This window comes from Bos grunniens, chromosome 12 (genome assembly GCF_055505025.1).
Source record: "Bos grunniens cultivar Pamir isolate PY7600 chromosome 12, Bosgru_T2T1.0, whole genome shotgun sequence".
Classification (NCBI taxonomy): domain Eukaryota; kingdom Metazoa; phylum Chordata; class Mammalia; order Artiodactyla; family Bovidae; genus Bos; species Bos grunniens.
The window spans coordinates 74,342,630-74,369,855 of NC_141176.1; the positions used below are offsets into that span (position 1 = coordinate 74,342,630).

The 27,226-nt window shown below is 41.0% G+C and overlaps 1 protein-coding gene across 1 annotated transcript in view; it reads left to right on the plus strand.

The window, feature by feature from the left end:
- LOC147361907 (ATP-binding cassette sub-family C member 4-like) overlaps window positions 1-27,226 on the plus strand; it is a 198,065-nt gene that overhangs the window by 140,773 nt on the left and 30,066 nt on the right. The window contains exons 22-25 of the mRNA XM_086330242.1: window positions 11,805-11,924; window positions 13,101-13,211; window positions 18,964-19,064; window positions 21,432-21,623. Coding sequence (XP_086186368.1) covers window positions 11,805-11,924; window positions 13,101-13,211; window positions 18,964-19,064; window positions 21,432-21,623 — 524 coding nt within the window. The remainder of the gene's footprint in view (window positions 1-11,804; window positions 11,925-13,100; window positions 13,212-18,963; window positions 19,065-21,431; window positions 21,624-27,226) is intronic.

Below are 27,226 nucleotides of genomic sequence, written 5' to 3' on the forward strand. Positions count from 1 at the left end.
CTGTCGTTTTTGAGATTGCATCCAAATACTGCATTCAGACTCTTGAGTATGATGGCTACTCCATTTCTTCTAAGGGATTCTTGCCCACAGTGGTAAATATAATGGTCATCTGAGTTAAATTTATCCATTCCAGTCTATTTTAGTTCACTGATTCATTTCAATGTTCACTCTTGCCATCTCCTGTTTGACCACTTCCAATTTGCCTTGATTCATGGACATAACATTCCAGATTCCTATGCAATATTGCTCTTTATAGCATCAGATTTTACTTGCATCAGCAGTCACATCCACAACTGGGTGTTGTTTTTGCTTTGTCTCTGTCTCTTCATTCTTTCCAGAGTTATATCCCCAGTGATCTCTAGTAGCATATTGGGCACCAACTGACCTGGGAAGTTCATCTTGCAGTGTCCTATCTTTCTGCCTTTTCATACTGTTCATGGGGTTCTCAAGGCAAGAATACTCAGTGGTTTTCCATTTCCTTCTCCAGTGGACCACGTTTAGTCAGAACACTCCACCATGACCCGTTTGTCTTGGGTGGCCCTACACGGCATGGCTCATAGTTTCATTGAGTTAGACAAGGTTGTGGTCCATGTAATCAGATTTGTTTGTTTTCTACGATTGTGGTTTTTGGTCTGCCTGCCTTCTGATGATGAAGGATAAGAGGCTTATGGAAGCTTCTTGATGGGAGAGACTGACTGAGAGGGAAACTGGGTCTTGTTCTGAAAAAAACCTAGCTTTGACTAGACAGACATTTGTCTGCCAACTTTTCCACTCTTCTCTTTCAGCTTCATCAAGAGGCTCTTTTGTTCTTCTTCACTTTCTGCCATAAGGGTGGTGGTATCTGCATATCTGAGTTTATTGATATTTCTCCCAAGAATCTTGATTCCAGTTGTGCTTCATTCAGTCTGACATTTTGCGTGATGTACTCTGCATAGAAGTTAAATTAGTACGGTGACAATATACAGCCTTGACATACTCTCTTCCTGGTTTGGAAGCAGTCTATTGTTTCATGTCTGGTTCTAACTGTTGTTTCTTGACCTGAGTACAGGTTTATTAGGAGGTAGGTAAGGTGGTGTGGTATTCCCATCTCTTGAAGAATTTTCAGCTTATTGTGATCCACACAAAGGCTTGAGCATAGTCAATGAAGCAGAAATAGGTGTACTTCTGTAATTCTCTTGCTTTTACTATGATCTGATGAAAGTTGGCAATTTGATCTCTGGTTCCTCTGCTGTTTCTAAATTAAGCTTGGACATCTGAAAGTTCTTGGTTCACATCGTGTTGAAGCCTGGCTTGAAGGATTTTGAGCATTACCCTGCTAGCATGTGAAATGAGTGCTACTCTGTGGTAGTTGGAACATTCTTTGCCATTGCCCTTCTTTGGGATTGGAATGAAAACTGACCTTTTCCAGTCCTGTGGTCACTGCTGAATTTTCCAAATTTGCTGGCATATTGAATGCAGCACTTTAACAGCATCATCTTTTAGGATTTGAAATAGCTCAACTGGAATTCTATTACCTGCACAAGGTTTGTTTGTAGTGATGTCTGGCTCAAGGTTTTTGATCACACCATAGTGGTTATCCAAATCATTAAGATCTTTTTGTATAGTTCTTCTTGTATTCTTGCCCCCTCTTCCTATTATCTTCTGCTTCTGTTAGGTTCATTCCATTTCTGTCCTTTATTGCGCCCATCTTTATATGAACTGTTCCTTTGTTATATCTAATTTTATTGAAGAAATCTCTAGTCTTTCTTATCTGTTGTTTTCCTCTATTTCTTTGCATTGATCACTGAGGAAGGCCTTCTTATCTCACCTTGATATTCTTTAGAACTCTGCACTGTAATGAGTATATCTTTTATTTTCTCCTTTGCCTTTAGAGTCTCTTCTTTTCTCAGATATTTGTAAGGCCTCCTCAGACAACCACTTTGCCTTTTCACATCTCTTTTTCTCAGGGATGGTTTTGATCACTGCCTCCTGTACAATGTAATGAAGCTCTGTCCATAGTTCTTCAGGCATTCTGTCTACCAGATATAATCCCTTGAATCTATTTGTTACTTCTACTGTATAATCATAAGGGATTTGACTTAGGTTGATTTAAGTTATACCTGAATGGTCTAGTGGTTTTCCATACTTTCTTCAACTTAAGTGTGATTTTTGCAATAAGGAGTTCATGATCGGAGCCACAGTCAACTCCCGATCTTTTTTTTGCTCGCTGTATACAGCTTATGCATCTTTGTCTGCCAAGAATATTATCAATCTTATTTCAGTATTGACCATCTGGTGATGTCCATGTGTAGAGTCTTCTCTTGTGTTGTTGGAAGAGGTTGTTTTCTATGACCAGTGTGTTCTCTTGGCAAAACTCTGTTAGCCTTTGCTCTGCTTCATTTTATAATCCAAGGTCAAACTGTTACTCCAGGTATCTCTTGACTTTCTACTTTTGCATTCCAGTCCCCTATGGTGAAAATGACTGTGTGTGTGTGTGTGTGTGTGTGTGTGTGTGTGTGTTAATTCTAGAATGTCTTGTAGGTCTTCACAGAGCCATTCAACTTCAGCTTCCTTGGCATTAGTGGTTGGGACTTAGGTTTGGATTATCGTGATATTGTATGCTTTGCTTTGGAAATGAATGGAGATCATTCTCTCATTTTTGAGATTGCATCCAAGTACTTCATTTTGGACTCTTGTTGACTGAGCGCTACTCCATGTCTTCTAATGGATTCTTTCCTACAGTAGTTGATATAATGATCATCTGAATTAAATTCTCCCATTCCCATCCATTTTAGTTCATTGATTCCCAAAATGCCAATGTTCACTCTTGCCATCCAGCACCTATTTGACCACTTCCAATTTACCTTGATTAATGGACCCAACATTCCAGGTTCCTATGCAGTATTGTTCTTTACATCATCAGACTTTTTTTCACCACCAGATACATCTACAACTAGGCATTGTCTCTGCTTTTGCTTAGCCTCTTCATTCCTTCTGGAGATATTTCTCTGCTCTTCTCCAATTGCATATTGGACACCTACCAACCTGGGGAGGTAGGTCTGTGCTGTAAATAATAACACTGTTGCTTCCTCTAAATAGTAACTGATAGTGTATTTTAGGGCTTCCCAGGTGTCTCATTGATAAAGAATCCACCTGTCAATGTAGGAGACACAGGAAACAGGTTCAATCCCTGGGTTGTGAAGATCCCCTGAAGGAGAACATGGCAATCCACTCCAGTGTTCTTGCCTGGATAATTCGAGGGACAGAGGAGTGTGGCAGTCCATGGGGTCTCAAAGAGTCAGACATGATTGAGCAACTGAGAAAGCGAGAATGTATCTTAAAGGTCACTGCTGTAGTCACCAACAAAAGGAAGGACACCTGACTGCTGTGCCTAGAAGGCAAAAGGACTCCAAGGAGTCCTGATGTGCTCCAAGGACTACTGATGTCCTGACATTTATTTTTAGGTCCTATGGCCTACCTGCCCTTGGAAGCTTATGCTGGCATTTTTATCTGATGACATATTGGCATCTGATTATTAAGGGACTTTGGGGGCACAGTTTTGGAAAAGTGAGCATAGCAATGGTCAATCATGGACAAGTACATAAAACCAGGATGGCATTTTCTTGCCTTTCTCTAGTCAACTTTTTACATTTGGCAATGCCTCAATGATGAAGCCATACCCAAGTTCTATCTGAAAGATGCTGGGATCAACTAGCAGTGTCTGCCATGGCCATTGCTAGGGGAGAGTTAGCACATGTGTCAGGTGTATTAGGATCATGGGTCCTAATACACCTGTTTTAAGGGGTTCTCATGCCAGATTCCCAGGGACTTTGTTCAACATAAGGTAATTAATGGGGCTTCCCAGATAGTGCTAGTTGTAAATGCAGGGGATGTTAGAGATGCGGGTTCAATCCCTGGGTTGGGAAGATCTAGGTATTCTTCCATGGAGAATTCCATGGACAGAGGAGCCTGGTGGGCTACAGTCCATGGGATTGAAAAGAGTTGGACATGACAGAAGCAACTGAGCACAAGGTGATTAATAAAATATTCAATAATGGCTAAGGCTGTTGGATATTAGCTGAGTAAGATTTGGTGGTTTTCTGAACACAAATAAAGTCTGGAGAAAAATGCACATCATCACACACAGGCATCCTTAACCCTGATTATTCTCCCTCTGAGACACTGCAGCTGTGATTAAAAGCACAACCTTGGGAATAAGATAGTCTGGGTCTCATGCGCAGGTCTATCACTTAGATGGGTTAATATAGTTAATACTGGGCAGTCAGTGCTCTTAATCCCTTAGTCTCTGGGGATCTCAAGAGGATTTCTTGAGTAGATTCTTGTAGAGTGCCTGCTGGCCACTACCAAAGGCATTAGAACCTTGAACAAGAGACAATTGAGAACTTATTCACAACTAGTAGGTCTCACATAGCTTGAATAATAACCTTCAGCAGGGCTATCAGCCAGGGAGGTCTCCCTGCCAAGGAATATCTACACCCCACACTTGTGGGGTGTGTTCCCAAATGTCCTCAGCATTATGGGAAACACAGCTGTGAGTCCTGTGAACTGTAGGTTTACACATCTGTGACTGTGGGCTGATGCTATGACTGTGGCATAGTCTTCTTCAAGACAGTGAGCTCAGTGCTTGTGGGAAAAAGATGCTACTTTGGGCAACATAACAGCAGAGCCTTGACATCCCCTCTCCCCATGTTCTACTTAACTTTTTGGCAGACCTTCCAGTTCACTCATCCTGGCATTCTGCTCAGCCCTAAGTGGGGTTTGAAAGAAAAAGGATAGATTTTCATGGCTCCAGATTCCCTGGCCTATAACTCTTGGGTTTGAGGTGAAGTAGGTGATGGGGGTGTTTGGGTTCCCTGGTTTTCAAGGCTGAGATAATACCTGGTTTCTAAAGTCGACCCCACCTTCCATGCCTGCTGGAGAGAATCAGCTGCACTTTGATCTCCTGACAGGGAAGCAGGTGAGGGAGGCCACGCTGAAGAGTTCACTCCAGGACTCTCCATGGGGAAACAGCCATGTCTGCTTCCTCCTCAGAAGCCCTGTCTGTGATGAACAGTGTTGATGTCACTCTCTGTGGAGTGGAAATGGGAGCCTGGTTCTAGTGAGTTTTCTCTGCTCTCTGGAGCTGGGTTTTCAGGTCCTCCTGACAGGGTGATGAGCCCCAGAATTCACCTGTATCATCCCTGTGAGCACCCAGTGTTCAGACTGGCTGAGTTCTACAGAAAAGACCTGAATATAGCTCCCAGAATTTCTTATTTGGAGCTTGAGCTCAATCTGAGCTTATGTTGCTCTTAACACAAAGCTATAGGCAGCTAAAAAGTTACTCAATAGAGTGAAGAGAGAGAGCAGTGTGGATGCTGAAATGAGAACACAGGTACACAGCTGGATGATCAAAAGCATCACTGAATCACTTTCAGCTCTGTGCCTAAATGAAGTAAAAAGGGGAAAGGTTAGAACATATCGCTGGTCAGAGAAGGATTTTTCCTTAAAGTAATATTACAGCTGAGGGTCCCTAACAGTTAAGTTCCTGGTCAGATGTCCCAGATAGGAAAGAGTCCCACTCAGGGCTGAGTGGATGGTTACCTGGCCCCTAACCCAGGCTGTTCTCCCCTAGCCAAGGGCTTTCCACCCTCTCTGAGCCCCAAAGACTTACAAGAGGAAGCCAGCTCCTTCTGTCTTTTTTTTTTTTAATTCATTTATTTATTTTAATTGGAGGCTAATTACAATATTGTAGTGGTTTTTGCCATACATTGACATGAATCACCCAAGGGTGTACATTTGCTCCCCATCCTGAACCCACCTCCCACCTCCTTCTCATCCCATCCCATCCCTCAGGGTCATCCCAGTACATGAACCTGAGCACCCTGTCTCATGCATTGAACTTGGACTGGTGATCTATTTAACATATGGTAACATACATGTTTCATACTACTCTCTCAAAACAGTCCACCCTCGCCTTCTCCCACAGAGTCCAAAAGTCTGCTCTTTACATCTGTGTCTGTTTTACTGTCTCGCATATAGAGTCACTGTTACCATCTTTCTTCAGTTCAGTTCAGTTCAGTTCAGTCGCTCAGTCATGTCCGACTTTTTGAGACCCCATGAATTGCAGCGCGCCAGGCCTCCCTGTCCATCACCAACTCCCAGAGTTCACTCAGACTCACATCCATTGAGTCAGTGATGCCATCCAGCCATCTCATCCTCTGTCTTCCCCTTCTCCTCCTGCCCCTAATCCCTCCCAGCATCAGAGTCTTTTCCAATGAGTCAACTCTTCGCATGAGGTAGCCAAAGTACTGGAGTTTCAGCTTCAGCATCATTCCTTCCAAAGAAATCCCAGGGCTGATCTCCTTTAGAATAGACTGGTTGGATCTCCTTGCAGTCCAAGGGACTCTCAAGAGTCTTCTCCAACACCACACTTCAAAAGCATCAATTCTTCAACACTCAACTTTCTTCACAGTCCAACTCTCACATCCATACATGACTACTGGAAAAACCATAGCCTTGACTAGACAGACCTTTGTTGGCAAAATAATGTCTCTGCTTTTGAATATGCTATCTAGGTTGGTCATAACTTTTCTTCCAAGGAGTAAGCGTCTTTTAATTTGATGGCTGAAGTCACCATCTGCAGTGATTTTGGAACCCAGAAAAATAAAGTCTGATACTGTTTCCACTGTTTCCCCATCTATTTCCCATGAAGTGATGGGACTAGATGCCATGATCTTCATTTTCTGAATGTTGAGCTTTAAGCCAACTTTTTCACTCTCCTCTTTCACCTTCATCAAGAGGCATTTTAGTTCTTCTTCACTTTCTTCCATAAGGGAGGTGTCATCTGCATATCTGAGGTTATTGATATTTCTCCCCACAATCTTGATTGCAGCTTGTGCTTCTTGCATCCCAGCGTTTTTCATGATGTACTCTGCATATAAGTTAAATAAGCAGGGTGACAGTATACAGCCTTGACATACTCCTTTTCCTATTTGGAACCAGTCTGTTGTTCCATGTCCAGTTCTAACTGTTGCTTCCTGACCTGCATACAAATTTCTCAAGAGGCAGGTCAGGTGGTCTGGTATTCCCATCTCTTTCAGAATTTTCCACAGTTTATTGTGATCCACACAGTCAAGGGCTTTGCCATAGTCAATAAAGCAGAAATAGATGTTTTTCTGGAACTCTCTTGCTTTTTCCATGATCCAGCAGATGTTGGCAATTTGATCTCTTGTTCCTCTACATTTTCTAAAACCAGCTTGAACATCAGGAAGTTCGTGGTTCACATATTGCTGAAGCCTGGCTTGGAGAATTTTGAGCATTACTTTACTAGCATGTGAGATGAGTGCCATTTTGTGGTAGTTTGAGCATTCTTTGGCATTGCCTTTATTTGGGGCTGGAATGAAAACTGACCTTTTCCAGCCCTGTGGCCACTGCTGAGTTTTCCAGATTTGCTGGCATATTGAGTGCAGCCTCATCTTTCGGGACTTGAAATAGCTCAACTGGAATTCCACCACCTTCACTAGCTTAGTTCGTAATGATGCTTTCTAAGGCCCGCTTGACTTCACATTCTAGAATGTCTGGCTCTAGGTCAGTGATCACACCATCATGATTATCTGGGTCGTGAAGATCTTTTTTGTACGGTTATGTGTATTCTTGCCACCTCTTCTTAATATCTTCTGCTTCTGTTAGGTCCATACCATTTCTGTCCATTATCGAGCCCATCTTTGCATGAAATGTTCCCTTGGTGTCTCTAATTTTCTTGAAGAGATCTCTAGTCTTTCACGTTCTGTTGTTTTCCTATATTTCTTTGCATTGATCGCTGAGGAAGGCTTTCTTATCTCTTCTTGCTAGTCTTTGGAACTCTGCATTCAGATGTTTATATCTTTCCTTTTCGCCTTTGCTTTTCGCTTCTCTTCTTTTCACAGCTATTTGTAAGGCCTCCCCAGACAGCCATTTTGCTTTTTTGCATTTCTTTTCCATGGGGATGGTCTTGATCCCTGTCTCCTGTACAATGTCACGAACCTCATTCCATAGTTCATCAGGCACTCTATCAGATCTAGTCCCTTAAATCTATTTCTCACTTCAACTGTTTAATCATAAGGGATTTGATTTAGGTCATACCTGAATGGTCTAGTGGTTTTCCCTACTTTCTTTAATTTAAGTCTGAATTTGCAATAAGGAGTTCATGATCTGAGCTGGTTTGGTGGTGCTGAATTCTCTCAGCTTTTGAGTATCTGTAAAGCTTTCTCCTTCATATTTGAATGAGATCCTTTCTGGGTATAGTAATCTGGGTTGTAGGTTTTTCTGTTTCATCACTTTATGTATGTCCTGCCATTCCCTTCTAGTCTGAGGAGTTTCTATTGAAAGATCAGCTGTTATCCTCATGGGAATCCCCTTGTGTGTTATGTGTTGCTTTTCCCTTGATGTTTTTAATATTTGTTCTTTGTGCTTGATGTTTGTTAATTTGATTAATATGTGTCTTGGGGTGTTTTGTCTTGGGTTTATCCTGTTTGGGACTCTCGAGTTTTCTTGAACTTTGGTGGCTATTTCCTTCACCATTTTAAGGAAGTTTTCAGCTGTTATCATCTAAAGTATTTTCTTATGGCCTTTCTTTTTGTCTTCTTCTTTTGGGACTCCTATGATTCGAATGTTGGAGAGTTTAACATTGTCCCAGGTGTCTCTGAGGTTGTCCTCATTTCTTTTAATACTTTTTTTCTTTTTTCCTCTCTGCTTAATTTATTTCTACCATTCTATCTTCCACATCACTTATCCTATTTTATGCCTCAGTTATTCTACTGTTGGTTCCCTCCAGAGTGCTTTTGTCTCAGTTATTGCATTATTCATTATTGATTGACTCTTTTTTATTTCTTCTAAGTCCTTGTTAAAATTTTCTTGCATCTTCTCAATCCTTGTCTCCAGACTATTTATCTGTAACTCCATTTTGTTTTCACGATTTTGCATCATTTTTACTCATCATTCAGATCATTTTTCTGAATTCATTTTTAGGTAGATTCCCTATTTCCTCCTCTTTTGTTTGGGTTGGTGGGCATTTATCATGTTGCTTTACCTGCTGAATATTTCTCTGCCTTTTCATTTTGTTTAGATTGCTGTGTTTGGGGTGGCCTGTCTGTATGCTGGAAATTTGTGTTTCCTCTTTATTGTGAGGGTTCCTCCCTGTGAGTGTTGTTGGACAAGTGGCTTGTCAAGGTTTCCTGGTTAGGGAAGCTTGCATCAGTGTTCTGGTGGGTGGAGCTGGATCTCTTCTCTCTGGAGTGCAATGAAGTGTCCAGTAGTGAATTTTGAGGTGTCTATGGGTTTGGTGTGACTTTTGGCCACCTGTATTTTAATGCTAGGGGTTATGTTCCTATGTTGTTGGAGAATTAGCTTGGTATGTATGTCTTGCTCTGAAATTTGTTGGCTCTTGGGTGGAGCTTGGTTTCAGTGTAGGTATGGAGGCTTTTGGATGAGCTCTTGTTGATTAGTGTTCCATGAGTTTTCTGGTGTTCTCAAGTTTTGTATTTAAGCCTCCTGCCTCTGGCTTTCAGTCTTATTCTTACAGTAGCCTCAAGACTTTCCCATCCATACAGCACCAGTGATAAAACATCTAGGTTAATGGTGAAAAATTCTCCACAGTGAGGGACATCCAGAGAGGTTCACAGAGTTACATGGAGAAGAGAAGAAGGAGGAGGGAGATAGAGGTGACCAGGAGGAGAAGATGGGGAGTCAAAAGGAGAGAGACCAATCTAACCAGTAATCAGTTCCCTAAGTGTTCTCCACAGCCCAGAACACCCAAAGAGATCCAACAGAGTTAGGCAGAGAAGAGAGGAGGGAGGGAGGAGATAGAGGTGACCACCTTTCAAAGAGAATGGGCTGCCTTTCTGAGTGGCTGGTGTCCTCTGCCAGCATTCAGAAGTTGTTTTGTGGAATTTGTACAGCATTCAAATGATTTTTTGATGAATTTGTGGGGGAGAAAGTGGTCTCCCCATCCTGTTCCTCTGCCATCTTAGGACCGCCCCTGCTCCTTCCTTCTTTATAGAACTGGGGACACTAAACAGAAGAGGAGGTTCTGTGTCTTTACTTGTTTGTACCTCAACCCCTCCAAATGTGCAGTGTCCAGGTGCACATCTGTACTGACTGAACTGTCACCAGACAGGCATTCAGATACTGGACTAAGGAGTGAGGACCTGAAAACAGTTTAGAGTTTCCCCCTGGATTCTTTCCCCATCATTTTATAAAATCTTCATAGCCTCATGTAAGATGTATTACTAACTTCCCATAAACAACCTAGTTGTACTAACAGGTCTTCTCTAGGACCCGCACAGGTAACAAAGTGATGTCAGTATTTCCTGCTCATACAGCTCAAGTTATCACTCATCCCAGACAGAGGTCAGAGGTTCACTATGTGCCCCTGGCAATAGCAAGTTGCATCCTCATTCATGATGGTGAATGAGAAATGTAAGGGTCCTCCCTGCCTGGTAGCCTGCAGCCCAGCTGTTCCCTGACAGGCAAGAGCCTGACCCTGGTGCTCATGGTCAGTGTGCTCTTAGAGAAGATGGCAGGAAATGAATGGGAAGTCATGTGACATCAGGCCCCCAACCACATGAAGTCACTCAAAAGATGGACACTGAGGCTGCTGTCAGATTATAAAAGGGTGATATGAGTGTCATGTGCCACAGTGCCTTTCAAACACCAGGACAGGTGTCCAGCAGGAAGATATAAAAACACCCATAAGGTTTCCAGAGCAGAAGTCAAGACCATTCAAAGGCTCCTCATCTGTTGGGTCATGTGGGCACAAGGGCAGTGCAGTACCGGGTGCTCTGTGACCACACAGAGGCTCCTGGCGCAGGTGCAGGGAGAGGCCCAGGATGGGGAAGGCGGCAGACTGTCTACTCCCTTACTCATCTCATTCCTGTCCTGTGTCTGGGTCTGGTCCAGGGTGGGGGATGTACTGACTCTATCCCAGACCTTGGTTACTTATCTAAGGTGGAAACAATACACAGGTAGCTAATCAAAATTCAGTGTGGTGAGGACTCTAATGAGGAATTAAATTTTAAAATGCTATTGGTTAAAAAATTAGTGAATGATAATTACTCATCTATGGGGAAAAATATGAAATATTGCCATTTGCAGCAACATGGATGGATCTAGAGAGTATTATTCTTAGTAAAGAAAGTCAGAGAAAGACACATATGATATCACTTAAACATGGAATCTAAAAATAATACAAATGAGTCTATACACAAACTAGTAATAGACTCAGAGTCATAAAAAACAAACTTGTGGTTACCAAAGGGCATTGGGAAAGTGAGGAGCAAATTAGAAATATGGGATTAATAGATACACTACTATTAATACGTCAAATAGAGAACAAGGATTAAGTGTAAAGCACAGTGTCTTGTAATAACCTATAATGGAATATAATCAGAGAAAAGAACTGAATGACTACTACATACCTGAAACTAGCAGATTATTGTAAATCAACTATACTTCAATATACTTTTAAAAAATTGTGAGCAATTTCCACCTGGAAAGATGCCAGAAGTATATGGAGGGAGAAATGTTTGAGAGGATCTTGATGAAAGAACCAGTAAAGAATTTCTTTATCTAAATCTAGCTGGGATTTTGAATTTGATCAAAGATAATTTCAAAGAGAATCTCTCATTCCCAGGTCATTAAATTGAAACTTGGTGTGAGCAGGAGTTTGAGGGTCACATGGAGGATTCCCTTTGGCAGGACATGTGACCACAGAGCCCAGGAGGCAGTGGTTTCCTTGCATCCAACCTCCCCTGACTTTCTCTGTCATTTGTCTGTCTTTGCTCCCCCAGCTCAGAGCCTGGTGTTTTCCCACTTAGCATCTTCTCTCCGGGGACTCTGGACCATCCGGGCGTACAAAGCTGAACAGAAGTTTCAGGAGCTGTTTGATGCACACCAGGATTTTCATTCAGGTCTGTAAGTTTCTGAAGATGATTTCTAAGGATGGGATGAACTCCCTTCTGAGGCCTGACCTCTGTCTCAGGTGGCCTGGCTGGCCAGTGCCTCTCTGTATGTCAGCCCCTGTCGCCCTCTGCACACCTGCCTTCCCCACCCCTTCCTCTCAGCATCTCCTCTGTGTTCCCCTGTTCCCCTCTTCCCCCCTCACAGCCCTGCTTTTCTCCCCTGACTGGCCTGCATTGTCCTCCATCACTGTGTCCTGTGGATGTCTGTCTCTTTAAGGCAGGAGTCAGTAAACTTTTCTTTTTTCCAAAGGTCCAGATAGAAAATATTTTAGGCTTTGTGTGCTGTCTCTATTGTAACCACTCATCTTTGCCATTGTAGCACAAAGACAGACAAAAAGCATACATTAGTCAATGGCTGTATTCCAATAAAACTTTATTTTCAGAACCAGGTGGTAGCTGTTCTTCCCCCTCAGGGTGTGCTTTGCCAAGTCTTTTGAGAGCAGACATTGAGGGTAGCAGAAGTATTGAGGAAAATAAGTTCCTGATTTGCTACCCATTTGATTATGCTTTGTATCAATGAAATTTGTTTGTTTTCCATCTAGGTATAAAATTCAGAATTTCTTCTAAGTCTATAAAATCCTGGCCAAACTTTCCAATCATTAATGTATTTTGAAGATAACATGCCATTTGAAAGTCACATACAGATCCTGTTAACTGATGGTCATGTGGACACTGGTTCCTAAGAATAACCACCTCAGGCCTTGTAGTGAGGGCATAAGGTGCTGGAAACGGTGTGAGCTGTGCTCTCTGCTATCAGAGCTGGGAACAGCTGACCCTTTGAGAGGAGGATCTTCATGTTGAGGCCCAGAACTGCAGGGAACACACCAATGAGATGTTTTTCCATCTTCTTTCTTATCATGGTATTTCTCTTGATAACCTGTGGGTTGAACTTCTCAAAACATACTTACTGGACTGATTCCTTTGTGTCCCATATGTTGTTTTGTGTTGAACCTAGTTTTCTGAAATCTTCAGGTTCCTTTGAAGTTACAGGTGTGTAACTTTGCTGTCCTACCCCTTGTGTAAAATCTTCTGTAGCTCAACTGAGAAAATGCTCTCCTTCATGAGAAGCAGCTAACATGTTTTTTTCTGTTTATATATTGCACTTATTATGGTTCACAAATGCAGAGGCTTGGTTCCTGCTTTTGACAACGTCCCGATGGCTCGCTGTGTATCTAGATGTCACCTGTGCCATCTTTGTCACTGTTGTTGCCTTTGGGGCCCTGATTCTGGTAGAAAGTAAGTACACATGTGAATATTTGTGGTATGTTTACATTTGATAGCTTTGTTTGTAGTTATTAAACTGTTGTCATCTTGTCTAATATATACTCTTTGATTCTAATGAGTTGTATTAAAGTGTCTGCAGCATGTGACTCCGCAGGGTGTCCATGTGAAGTCATTTATGTCTTGATGAGAACTTTTATCTTTTTTTTACTTTTACTTATTTATTTACAGTAAGTCCTTGTTGGGATAATTTTTAAAAAATTTTTTTGATTGGCATATGGTTGATTTATGATGTTGTGTTGGCTTTGGGTGTATAGCCAAGTGAATCTGTTATACATATATTCACGTTTTAAAAAATTCTTTTTCCACACCCCACGAACATTGAGGTGCCTGTATTCTTTTTAGTAATTTGCACTTGATTAATAATTCAAATGAATAGTCCTTTAGAAAAGAATTTCTGGTTTTGACTTTTGGAATCTTTAGGAGCAAAGACCAGGTATGACATGCCTGCTGCAGCAGACCTGTGGTGCCTTGGGCCCCTGCTTTGGCTCACTCATGCCATTCTTTAATTTTTATTTTAAGTTTTATTGGGGTATAGTTCATTTACACTGTTGTCTTAGTTTCCAAAGTACAGCAAAGTCAATCTTCTATACACATACATATATCCACTCTTTTTTAGATTACTTTCCCATATAGATCATTACAAAGTTCTCTGTACTTTACAGTAGTTTCTTATTAGTTATCTTTTGAATATTTTATATATAGTAGTATGTATGTGTCAGTCCCAGTCTTCCAATTTATCCTTCCCCTCCCTTATCCCCTGGTAAACATAAGTTTATTTTCTACACCTGTTACTCTACTTCTGTTTTGTAGATATGTTCATTTGTAGTCTTTTGTTATAATCTATATGTAAGCAATATCATATTCTATTTTTCTCAGGCTTATTTCACTCAGTATGCAAATCTCTAGGTCCACCCATGGTGCTGCAAATGGCATTATTTTGCCCTTTTTTTATGGCTGAGTAACATTCCATTGTATATGTGGTACCGCATCTTCCTTGTCCATTGATCTGTTGACAGGCATTTAGGTTTCTTCCATGTCCTGGCTGTTGTAAATAGTCCTGCAGTGAAGACTAGGGTGCATGTATCCTTATAAATTATGGTTTTCTCTGGATATAGGCCCTGGAGTGAGATTGCTGGGTCTTAGTAGTGAGAGAGTCAATTCCTAGGCATATTGATAAGTCCAGGGGTCCCCAAGGAGAGAGGGGTCTGGAATTCTCAATGAGGAAGAAAGGACAAACTTTTTTTGTCCCTCTACATTCCTTAGGATTATATAACAATAATGTATGCTGCTTGAGGACAGTCTCTGGAAAAAACCTTCTGGCTAATCCTGTTATCTTAAGGTACAAATTATGGGAGTAAGTCTATTGAGGTCTTTACAACCTCCAGACATTCTTTTGATTCACTGTAATAACTAATTAGAAAGTATATAACTCCATGGCTAACATTAGCAAGGGGGTACTCTTTCTGTCCCCTTCTGATGCCTATGTCAGAAGCTTTCTCTATCTCCTTTATACTTTAATAAAACTTTATTACACAAAAGCTCTGAGTGATCAAGCCTCATCTCTGGCCCTGGATTGAATTCTTCTCCTCTGGAGGCTAAGAATCCTGGCATCTTTTTGTGTGTCTATTTTTAGTTTTTAAAATAACCTCCATATTGTTCTCCATAGTGGCTGTACCAGTTTACATGGAGTGTTCCCTTTTCTCCACATCCTCTTCAGTACTTATTGTTTGTAGACTTTTTGATGATGGTCATTCTGACTGGTGTGAGGTGAAACCTCACTGTAGTTTTTTGCTAAAAAAAAAAAAAAAAATTACTGTAGTTTTGATATTCATTTCTCTAATAATGAGATGTTGACCATCTTTTCATGTGCTTTTTGGCCATCTGTATGTCCTATTTGGAGAATGTCTGTTTTAATCTTCTGTCCATTTTTTGACTGGGCTGTTTACTTATTTATTTTTGGTATTGAACTGCATGAACTGTTTGTATATTTTTGAGAGTAATCCCTTATCAGTCACTTCATTTGCAAATATTTCCCCCCATTCTGCAGGTTGTCTTTGTTTGTTTTTTTTTTTTTCCTGTGTAAAAGTTTTTAAGCTTAATTGAGTCCCATTTGTTTGTGTTTTATTTATTTTCATTACTCTAGGAGGTGGGTTAAAAAGCTTACTGCAATTTATGTCAGAGAGAGTTCTCCCTATGTTTTAATCTAAGAGTTTTCTAGTGTCTGGTCTTACATTTAGGTCTGTAATCTATTTGAGTTTACTTTTGTTTATGGTCTTAAGGAGTGTTCTGATTTTATTCTTTTAGATGTAGCTCTCCAGTTTTCCCAGCACCAATTATTAAAGAAACTGTCTTTCTCCATTGTATATCCTTGCTTCCTTTCTCATAGGTGACACAGGTGCATGGGTTTATCTCTGGACTTTTGTCCTGTTCCATTGATCTATATTTCTGTTTTTGGTGCCAGTAGCATACTGTTTCAATTACTGTAGCTTTGTGGTATAGTCTGATGACAGGGGACATGATTCCTCCTTGCTTCATTTTTCTTCTTTGTTTTTCTCGAGATTACATTGGCTATTCATGGTATTTTGTATTTCCATACAAAATGTAGATATTTTTGTCCTAATTCTGTGAAGAATGCCATTGGTAATTTGATAGGGATTGCACTGAATCTGTAGATTGCTTTTGGGTAGTTTGCTTCTTTGTTTATAGTAGGTTTTCATTGAGATCTTTTATCTTTTTATCTTTCTTTGAATGGGTTGAGATCTACATAACTGTAGCAAGATGGCCTCTGAACATCCTAGGTAGTGTCCTATAGCTGGATGGAGAGAACCAGGTTTACTCTTAAGTTTTTTGTACAGATTAGGTTTTAGGTTTTAGCTTTTGGGCTACGTGGAATCCTTGATTGTAGGGGTCTGAGAAAGATTCTCTATAGCAAAAACAGTATCCTCGCTGCTGTGTGGGTCCCAGATGAGCAGTTGTTGGAATGTGTGGCATGAATTCACCATCCCTCACTATTCCATAGAAATAGCCCTGAATTACAGTCTTTAATAATGGAAAAATGAGAGTAATATTTTAGATTTAAAAGCACTGGCTCTTAGAATCCATTGCCTTGTTTTTGTGATTTCAACTGCAGCTACATTGGATGTAGAAAGTGAAATTACATAATGATAATTGTAGCATAAGGACAAAAATCTGAACAATGGCATCCTCAACTGTTTTATACTGTCAAGTGTATCTCACTCCAGGTGGGATTAAATGATAAAGGACAAAAATGGTAAGGACCTAAGAGAAGCAGAAGAGATTAGGAAGAGGTGGCAAGAATACACAGAAAAACTGTACCAGAAAGATCTTAGTGACCTGGATAACCACGATGGTGTGGTCACTCATCTTGAGCCAGACATCCTGGATTGTGAAGTCAAGTGGAACTTAGGAAGCATCACTACGAACAAAGTTAGTGGAGGTAATGGAATTCCAGCTTAGCTATTTCAAATCCTGAAAGATGATGCTGTTCATATAATATGCCAGAAAATTTGCAAAACTCAGCAGTGGCCACAAGACTGAAAGTTGTTTTCATTCCAATCCCAAAGAAAGACAATGCTAAAGAATGTTCAAACTATCATACAATTGCGCTCATTTTACATGCTAATAAAGTTATACTCAAAATCCTTCAAATAAGATTTCAACAGTATGTGAACTGGGAACTTCCAACTATAAAAGCTGGGTTTAGAAAAGGCAGAGGATCCAGATATCAAATTGCCAACATTCATTGAATCATAGAGAAAGCAAGGGGATTCAAGAGAAAACATCTCCTTAATTGACTATGTTGAAAGGTTTTGACTCTGTGGATCACAACAAACTGTGGAAAATTCTGAAAGAGATAGGAATACCAGACCATCTTACCTGTCTCCTGAGAACCTGAAAGCATGTAAAGAAGAAACATAACTAGACATAGAACAATGAACTGATTCAAAGCTGGGAAAGGAGTATGACAAAGCTATATGTTATCACTATGTTTATTTAATGTATGTGCAAAATACATCATGCAAAATGCCAGGCTGGATGAAGCGTAAGCTGGAATCAAGATTGCTGGGAGAAATATCAATAACCTCAGATATGCAGATGAAACCATTCTAATGGCAGAAAGTGAAGAGAAACTGAAGAGCCTCTTGATGAAAGTGAAAAAGCAGAGTGAAAAAGCTGGCTTAAAACTCAGCATTCAAAGATCTAAGATCATGGCATCCAGTCCCATCACTTCATGGCAAATAGATGGGAAAAAATTGAAAGCAGTGACAGATTTTATTTTCTTGGGTTCCAAAAATCACTGCAAACTGTGACTGCAACCATGAATGAAAAGACATTTGCTTCTTGGAAGGAAAGCTATGACAAATCTATACAGAATATTAAAAAGCAGAGACATCACTTTGCCAACAAATGTCCATATAGTGAAAGCTATGTTTTTTCCAGTAGTCATGTAAGAGCTGTCAGTGGATGTAAAATTTGGGCCATTAAGAAGGCTGAGGGCTGAAGAATTGAATGCTTTCAAGTTGTAGTGTTGGAGAAGACTCTTGAGAGTCCCTTGGTCAGCAAGGAGATCAAATCATTAAATCTTAAAGGAAATCAACCCTGAATATTCACTGGAAAGACTGATGCTGAACCTGAAGCTCCAATAATTTTGCCACCTAACTCGAAGAGCTGATTCATTATAAAAGACCCTGGTACTGGGAAAGATTGAAGGCAGGAGGAGAAGGAAGTGACAGAGGATGAGACGGTTAGATAGCATCACGAACTCAATGGACATGAATTTGAGCAAACTCTGGGAGATAACAAAGGACAGGGAAGCCTGTAGTGCTAGAGTCTATGATGTCACCAGAGTCAGACATGACTTAGTGACTTAACAACAACAACAACTTTGTTAGTTCTTTCTAAATTCATATTTAAAAAAAAATTAACTTAATTATTTGGCTGCATTGGGTCTTAGCTGGGGCATGTGGGACCTTCAGTCTTAGTTATAATAGGCAAGACTTTAGTTGCAGTATGTGAACTCTTAGTTGTGGCATGTGGAGTCTAGTTGCCTGACCAGGGATTGAACCCGAGCCCCCTGCATTGGAAGTTTGGAGTCTTAGCTATTGGACCACCAGGGAAGTCCCTCATAGTGATTTTTTTTTGTTTGTTTGTTTTTAATGTATTGTTGTCTCATACAACAGAAGTAATATTATGAATGATACTATCATTACATGCAAATGATTTAAATATTATAAAGGAGTCTTCTCACTACTATATAATAAAATAGATAACTAAAAAGGACCTACTGTATAGCACAGGGGATTCTATTTAATACTCTGTAATGTCTGGATGGCATCACTGACTCAATGGACGTGAGTCTCAGTGAACTCCGGGAGTTGGTGATGGACAGGGAGGCCTGGCGTGCTGCGATTTATGGGGTCGCAAAGAGTCAGACACGACTGAGCGACTGATCTGATCTGATCTGATTGACATATATGGGAAAATAATTTAAAAAGAGCAGATTATATGTATATATCTGGCTAATTCACTTTACTGTACACCTGAAACTAACACAACTTTGTAAATCAACTATACTCCAGTAAAAATCATAAAAATAAAGGAGTCGTCTTTGTAAAGTGAAGAGAAGGAGCTGTGTGAGGGGTTGAGAAGTAGACTAATTTTATTCCTCTTCTTCCTCATTTAGCCTTGGATCTCGGGCAGGTTGGCCTGGTCCTGTCTCTCTCTCTCGTACTCACCGGGATGTTCCAGTGGTGCGTCAGACAAAGTGCTGAAGTTGAGAACATGGTGATGTTTATTTTTCTGTTCTTAGCCTTTTCAGGTCTCCTTACTGTTATATGGAATAAAAGCAATTCTTACATAAAATAATAAAGCTTTTTTTTTCTTTTTCACATTATCTTACAAAGTTTTTTTATGTTCTCCTCCATTTGCTTAAGGGCTTCCCTTGTGGCTCAGATGGTGAAAAATCTGGCTGCAATGCAGGAGCCGCAAGAGAGAAAGATTTTATCCCTGGGTTGGAAAGATCCCCTGGAGAAGGGAATGGCTACCCACTTCAGTATTCTTGCCTGGAGAATCACCATGGACTGAGAAGTCTGGCAGGCTACAGTCCATAAGGTTGCAAAGAGCAGAACACGACTGACTGACTTTCACTTTCACTTTCCATCTGCTTAAAGTTAACAAATATATATGTATATTTTCCCACATATGTATGTCATGTCAGAGGGTTTTATATTCATCACAAACTGTCTTCAAATACAATAAATGTCTCTGTAGGAGAGAGGTTCTGAAATTCTGGACACAAGCTCATTTCTTAGCAGCTAGTTTATCTTTGCTTCTTAGAGGGTAATTCCTTATTTTTGGCAAAAGAAAAGAATCCAGTATTTTAAAGTTTATTTAATTAATATCTTCCTCCACCCCTCCCCTCCATTTTGTCACTTATTCGTGTGTGTATTGAGCACCTGAATTTGCTGGCAGTCCTTCTCTCTGGTAGGATAGGCTCTCTCCCAAAATGTGCTCTCAAAGGTATGGAGTTATGGTTGTTTAAGCCTTTGACTGTGTGGCTCACAATAAACTGTGGAAAATTCTTCAAGAGATGGGAATACCAGACCACATGACCTGCCTCTTGAGAAACCTATATGCAGGTCAGGAAGCAACAGTTAGAACTGGACATGGAACAACAGACTGATTCCAAATAGAAAAGGAATACATCAAGGCTGTATATTGTCACCCTGCTTGTTTAACTTATATGCAAAGTACATTATGAGAAACGCTGTACTGGAAGAAACACAAGCTGGAATCAAGATTGCCGGGAGAAATATCAATAACCTCAGATATTGCAGATGACACCACCCTTATGGCAGAAAGTGAAGAGGAACTAAAAAACCTCTTGGTGAAAGGAAAAGAGGTTAGTGAAAAAGTTGGCTTAAAGCTCAACATTCAGAAAACGAAGATCATGGCATCTGGTCCCATCATTTCATGGGAAATAGATGGGGAAACAGTGGAAACTGTCCGACTTTATTTTTTTGGGCTCCAAAATCACTGCAGATGGTGATTGCAGCCATGAAATTAAAAGATGCTTACTCCTTGGAAGGAAAGTTATGACCAACCTAGATAGCATAGTAAAAAGCAGAGACATTACTTTGCCAACAAAAGTCCATCTAGTCAAGGCTATGGTTTCTCCAGTGGTCATGTATGGATTTGAGATTTGGACTGTGAAGAAAGCTGAGCACTAAAGAATTGATGCTTTTGAAGTGTGGTGTTGGAGAAGACTCTTGAGAGTCCCTTGGACTGCAAGGAGATCCAACCAGTCCATCCTAAAGGAGATCAGTCCTGGGTGTTCTTTGGAAGGACTGATGCTAAAGCTGAAACTCCAATACTTTGGCCACCTCATGCGAAGAATTGACTCATTGGAAAAGACTCTGATGCTGGGAGGGATTGGGGGCAAGAAGAGAAGGAGACGACAGAGGATGAAATGGCTGGATGGCATCACCGACTCGATGGACACGAGTTTGGGTGAACTCCAGGAGTTGGTGATGGACAGGGAGGCCTGGCATGCTGCAATCCATGGAGTCACAAAGAGTCAGACACGACTGAGCAACTGAACTGAACTGAACTGAACTGAAGAGGCCTTAGTCAATAAGTAAATTATACACTTTTGAATATTTGTACCTTCTCTTAAAGGGAGAAAAACAATAAAAATGAAGTTTCTCTATTTATTTCTTCTAACAGAGTAGAAAGTGACTAATTATTAAAATGATGTTTGATGACTGTCCAGTTCTGGACATCTGTAACACGTGGCCCTTCTGTAGCCACACATACTGATTGATGTCCATAAGTGTTCTTTTTTTTCAAAAAAAAATTTTTGTTTAATTTTGATGTGAAAGGTGGATCAATAAAATCTTACTATTCATTTCTCTAATTTTTTTAGCTTTTATATAAAATTGAAGGAAGTAGTCGTGTGTAAAAGTTTTGCAGATGATGAGCAAGTTTGCAAATCATCCAAGGCCTCATCAGACTCCTACTTCTGTCCTTTGCGGATGTTGAGACCTGAGATATTCTGAACCATAGAAAAGCAGGAGGTTTCATTTACAGTCTCTGAACACCCATAAACTGGATCCTCTGATACTAACTCATGTGATGTCATATGTCTTTCAGATGACGTCAGTAGAAAGAGTGATTGAATATACAGACCTTGAGAAAGAAGCACCCTGGGAACTTGAGTATCGTCCTCCACCATTCTGGCCCACCAACGGAAGGATTTCCCTTTTCAGTGTGAACTTCAGATATAACTCAGACAGTCCTCTGATATTGAGGAACCTGGAAACATCCATTTACTCAAGAGAAAAGGTTAGTTTAATCCATTCGCCTCTGTAAATCCAGCTAAAGATTTAGCACCACATCTGTTCTTGGCTTCCTTATCACTATGTCACAGGGATTGTTTGCTCCTAATGGATGCAGATTAGATCAGTGACATTGTACGTGAATCTTTCTTGGAAACTGACCATGGGAAGGGTATACCAGCAATTTTCCCCCTGTGTTGTGAGCTCCCTCATGGTGGTTGATGGGCTCTGGGATCTGGGGTTCCATCTTAACCTGACTCAGGACACTATATGTGACACCTGATTATTCATACAAAGTCTGGGATGTCAGCCTTGTCTTCCTGACCTTAACTCCAATCTCATTCCTTTCCATCTTTTCTTGTTTGTATTTCTGAGATCTCCTCCTCCTCCCATGGTGCCCTCTGGTTGCAGCCTCCTTCCCTGTCCTTTAGCCCTTCCTGTAGCCTTGTCCTCCACTCACCCACACTGAGCTGCCAGCCCCCTGCCCCCTCTGCCGCCCCCACAGACTGCTTCTTTCTTAGCCCAGATCTGATCCTTACTGGGCTGTGTGAGCTGCTGCTGGAACCATAGCATAGCCTCAAGTCCACTCCCGCAGGGGCCATGAGGTGACCTTGTGTCCATCAGAGAAGAGCTTCAATAATGACCCAGTCAGGAGTGAGGAACCAGGACTTCAGATAGAGGTAGGGTCTAGAGACTGGCTCAAAGTCAAAAGCAAGTTGAAGGGAGCAGAGAAGATCCATGTGAAAGATGGCAGAGAGGCTTGTGACCTGGACCTGTCAGCATCCATGTCTGCTGGTGATGTTCCTTCCGCACTCAGCTTGAGGCCCTCACCTGGGACTAGGACAGAGTGGAAGAAGACACTAAACCAGAACAGACAAGGTGTTAGGAAGCTCTTCCCCACCTCCCTCTGCAGCCGGTATGTCTGACATACTCACACCTGCACTCGGATTGTGTGTAGGTTCTCCCAAAGCTCCACATCCTCCCTGTTCCCAGTGCACATGCTCGTCCTCTACCTCAGAGACCCAGGTCCTCCATCATCTGGATGGTGAAAATCTCATTTTCTCAGTCAACTCGAATGCATCTTCGAGACCCTCAGTTTAATGTACCCTTAATATACCCTTATATATACTAATATATATTACATATATATTTAATATGCATACTTAACATAATATATACTTAATGTACTAACATATATTTAATATACTGATATACATATCAGTGTGTATATATATATATATATATATATACACATATACTTTTAGTATTAGTGTATATATATACTTTTATACACACACACACTAATATACCCTTAGTGTCTTTTATATTCTTTTAAGGTAACATTTATGGTACACCTATGTTCATAGCAGCCAAAAGTTGGAAGGAACTAAATCCTTACAATGAAGTATTATTCAGCCTTAAAAAGGAAGAAAATTCTGACCTATGGATAAACCTGATGACATCTTGCTAAATGAAATAAGCCAGACACAAAAGAAATGAATACTCTCATTCCATTTATGTGAGATTCCTAGAGTAGTCAAATCCAAAAAGACAGGAAGAAGGATGGTGGATTCCAGGGACTGGGGGAGGGGAAATGGGGAGTTGTTTTTAATGGGTAAGAATTTCAGTTTTACGAAGCAAAAAAAAAAAAAAAAAAAAAAAACTCAAGCTTTGTTGCACAGCAATGTGAATGTACTGAACACCAAACTATCCACTTAAAAATGGTTAAATGGTTAAATTTTATGTTATGTGAATTTCATCATAATTAAAAGATAGCACCTGTGGCATGCTTTGTAATTTGGGATCTGCATCTCATAGTACTTTGAAGCTTTTTATAATCAGGGAGCATCTTGTTTTCGTTTTTGTTCCCAGAAAGTAGCATTTTGCAAGGCACAGAGAGGGTGCTGAGGGACTGCTGGTTGTGAGGGTGAGTGACTTACACAGGTGTGAGCAAGCAGGAACCAGCATACACACATGACAACTCCGTAAATAACTGAAAGAACTGCTCTTTAAAATGCTTACTGTGCCAGACCCATCTAATGGCTATAGCTGTAATTTAATGAATGAAACCCTTGTAACATGAAAGAATATTCAATGTAATGCCCGAATGCTACCCAGGGAGCAGCTTCAGTTAGTTACAGGGCAAAAGCTCCCTCCTAATTATTTCCAGTTTTAGTGTAGGTCAGAAAAAATGTGAACTGTTGTGTCAGGAAAATATTAACCACAGCTCTTGATATAATCTTTTCTCTGAGAGCACTGTAGGTGGTGTTTACTTACTCTTAGACAATGTGTCTATCAGATTTTCTGTTGTAAATGTAATTCTGTTAACCTGCACTTGTCTTAAATTTTCCCCAAAGCCATAAAATATGACTTATCTAAAATACTCTGTAGTACAACTTAGGAATATAACAGATTCTTATACTTCCTTCTAAAAGCTGAAAATCATGGGATTGAGATTCTGAAATGTTTGAGGGAAAATTGAATTTGAAAACTGAATTAATAACTGCAGTAACTTGATTTTTGATCTGTGCCTTAGTCCACTCAGTATCACTGTTAGTTTCATTTCTGTGTTTGGAGATGATACCTGGGCAGTGTGTTCATGAATTGATTTCACTCTACCTGTCTACCTCCCAGGTTCCCTCTCCTGCTCACCTGTCCCAGCCCTCATCACTCCAGGACAGCCTTTTGGTGTTGGATTTGATTGAGAGAGGCTGTTGTGGAGTGGGGGAGAGGGGTGTGGTGGGCAGGGGACATGGGAGTGAGCCAGCCCAGCAGAAGTGGGGTTTTATTCTCTTTCCTGTATTTCCTCTTCTGTCCTGATTTCTGGAAGTTAGAGTCAATAGGAAAGTATAGTAGGTACTATTCAAGATTGCCGGGAGAAATATCAATAACCTCAGATATGCAGATGACACCACTCTTATGGCAGAAAGTGAAGAGGAACTAAAAAACCTCTTGATGAAAGGGAAAGAGGACAGTGAAAAAGTTGGCTTAAAGCTCAACATTCAGAAAACGAAGATCATGGCATCTGGTCCCATTACTTCATGGGAAATAGATGGGGAAACAGTGAAAAGAGTGTCAGACTTTATTTTTTTGGGCTCCAAAATCACTGCAGATGGTGACTGCAGCCATGAAATTAAAAGACGCTTACTCCTTGAAAGGAAAGTTATGACCAACCTAGATAGCATATTCAAAAGCAGAGATATTGTTACCATCTTTCTAAATTCCATATATATGCATTGGGGCTGGTGCCCTGGAACGACACAGAGGAATGGTACCTGGAGCAGGGAGGGAGGAGGGTTCAGGATGGGGAACACGTGTATACCTGTGGCAGATTCATGTTGATATATGGCAAAACCAATACAATATTGTAAAGTTAAAAAATAAAATTAAATTAAAAAAAAAAAGCAGAGATATTGCTTTGCCAACAAAGATCCATCTAGTCAAGGTTATGGTTTTTCCAGTGGTCATGTATGGATGCGAGAGTTGGACTGTGAAGAAAGTTGAGTGCTAAACAATTGATGCTTTTGAACTGTGGTATTGGAGAAGACTCTTGAGAGTCCCTTGGACTGAAAGGAGATCCAACCAGTCCATCCTAAAGTAAATCAGTCCTGGGTGTTCTTTGGAAGGACTGATGCTAAAGCTGAAACTTGAATACTTTGGGCACCTCATGCGAAGAGTTGACTCACTGGAAAAGACTCTGATGCTGGGAGACATTGGGGGCAGGAGGCAAAGGAGACGACAGAGGATGAGATGGCTGGATGGCATCACTGACTCAATGGACATGAGTTTGAGTGAACTCTGGGAGTTGGTGACGGACGTCAGGGAAGCCTGACGTGCTGTGATTCACGGAGTCACAAAAAGTCAGACATGACTGAGTGACTGAACTGAACTGATGCAGGATTTTAATTCACAGAAGAAATATAAAGTAAAAATTAGGAACTAGGACTCCCCTGGTGGTGCAGTGGATAAGAATTTGTCTGCCAATGCTGGGGACACTGGTTCAGTCCCTGGTCTGAGAAGATTCCACATGCTGCAAAGCAACTAAGCCCTGCACTACAACTACTGAGCCATGTGCCACAACTACTGAAGTCTTTGCTCAGCATCAATAGAAGCCCCCTCAGTGAGAATCCCGTGCACTGCAACAGGGAGTAGCCCCTACTCATCACAGCTAGAGACAGCTCTTCCAAGGCAATCAGGACCCAGAACAGCCAAACATAAAAGCCAACATGAGGTAAATAGGACCCTAGACTTCCTGGTTAGAGTTTGAAAACAGGCTACATTTTTCATTTAGATGATTTTGTGGTTGATTTGATCATTTTAGAGAATCCTAGGCAATAGAGTATTTTGCAGCTCTTGAGGTAGATTGATTTTGCTTTGTTTTTGCTCACAGCTATTATTTGGATGATACATTTTTACAGACGCTTAGTAGACCATGCTATAATGTGCAAAAGTATTAGTTTCTTACATTCCTCCTTTTATACATAATATTTTCTTAAAAGCCACTCTCCTTACTCCCAGATTGTCCCCCTTCCCCTGCTGGCTTCCTAATTCCTTGTGACTCATACTGTGGTGCCAGAGGCAGCAGCACCTACATCTCCTGGAGCTTCTTAGAAATGCAGAGTCTCAGGATCACCCAGACCTCTTGACTCAGCATTACAGCTGAACATAACCTCCTGCTTTGCCTCCCATGGGCAGTTTTTGATGAGTGATAACCTGTGATTCCCAAGAAGTGTGCTTTGACAGTTGGAAATTGAACTCAAGAATTCCCAATTCTCTGTTGTGACTGAGCAGGAGGCTCTAGAATATTCTGTGCCACTAGATTTCCTTACCTTTATGCTCTATAAATTGCACTTTTACATTACAATCTAATTCTGTGTGATTCCACTGCATTATTTGTGTCTTTCCAGTGGAGTCTGTCTTCCATCACAGGCATTTTTCATTCTGCTGTCCCGCCTTCCCCACACCAGCCTCCTACAGGGACCGGAGGGATTTCCCACAGGCTCAGCCCTGTCTGGACCTCGAGTCAGAGACAGCCCAGTGCAGCAGTGTATGTGTGGCTGTTTCACCACCTGATGGGATAAAAAAATGAGTCTTGCTGCCCCAAGCAGGGCATGAGGTCTGTTTGATCTGTTCCCCAGGCATCATGTGTACCACTAAGCCGCAGGTTTCTCTCAATCTGGCTGTGGATGCCAGTTCTTTCTGCTGACAGCTGGTCCACCTGACTTCAGGTACCCTCTTTGCTCCTGTTCACCACATATGCACTTGTGTCCACGTCATGCTTTAAGTCTCTGACTGTAAGTTCTCTATGGTAGGCCTGTTTTTTTTAACTGCAACTACACCTCTCCCCACTCTCTGTGTTCTAGCTACGAGGGACATGATAAGGTGTCAGGCCATCCAGGTGATAAAAAGTCCCATCAGCAGATGGAAAAGAGGCCAAAAGATGTGGATTTGAGTCCCATACTGCTATGGGACTTAGACAGACTAAGTCTGTCAGACAGACTAAGTCATCCAAGCCTCAATCTTTTCTTGTGCAAAATGGAAGTGATAGGATGTAACCTGTAGGGTTGATGTACAACTTAAACAACATAAGACATATAAAGCACCCAGAGT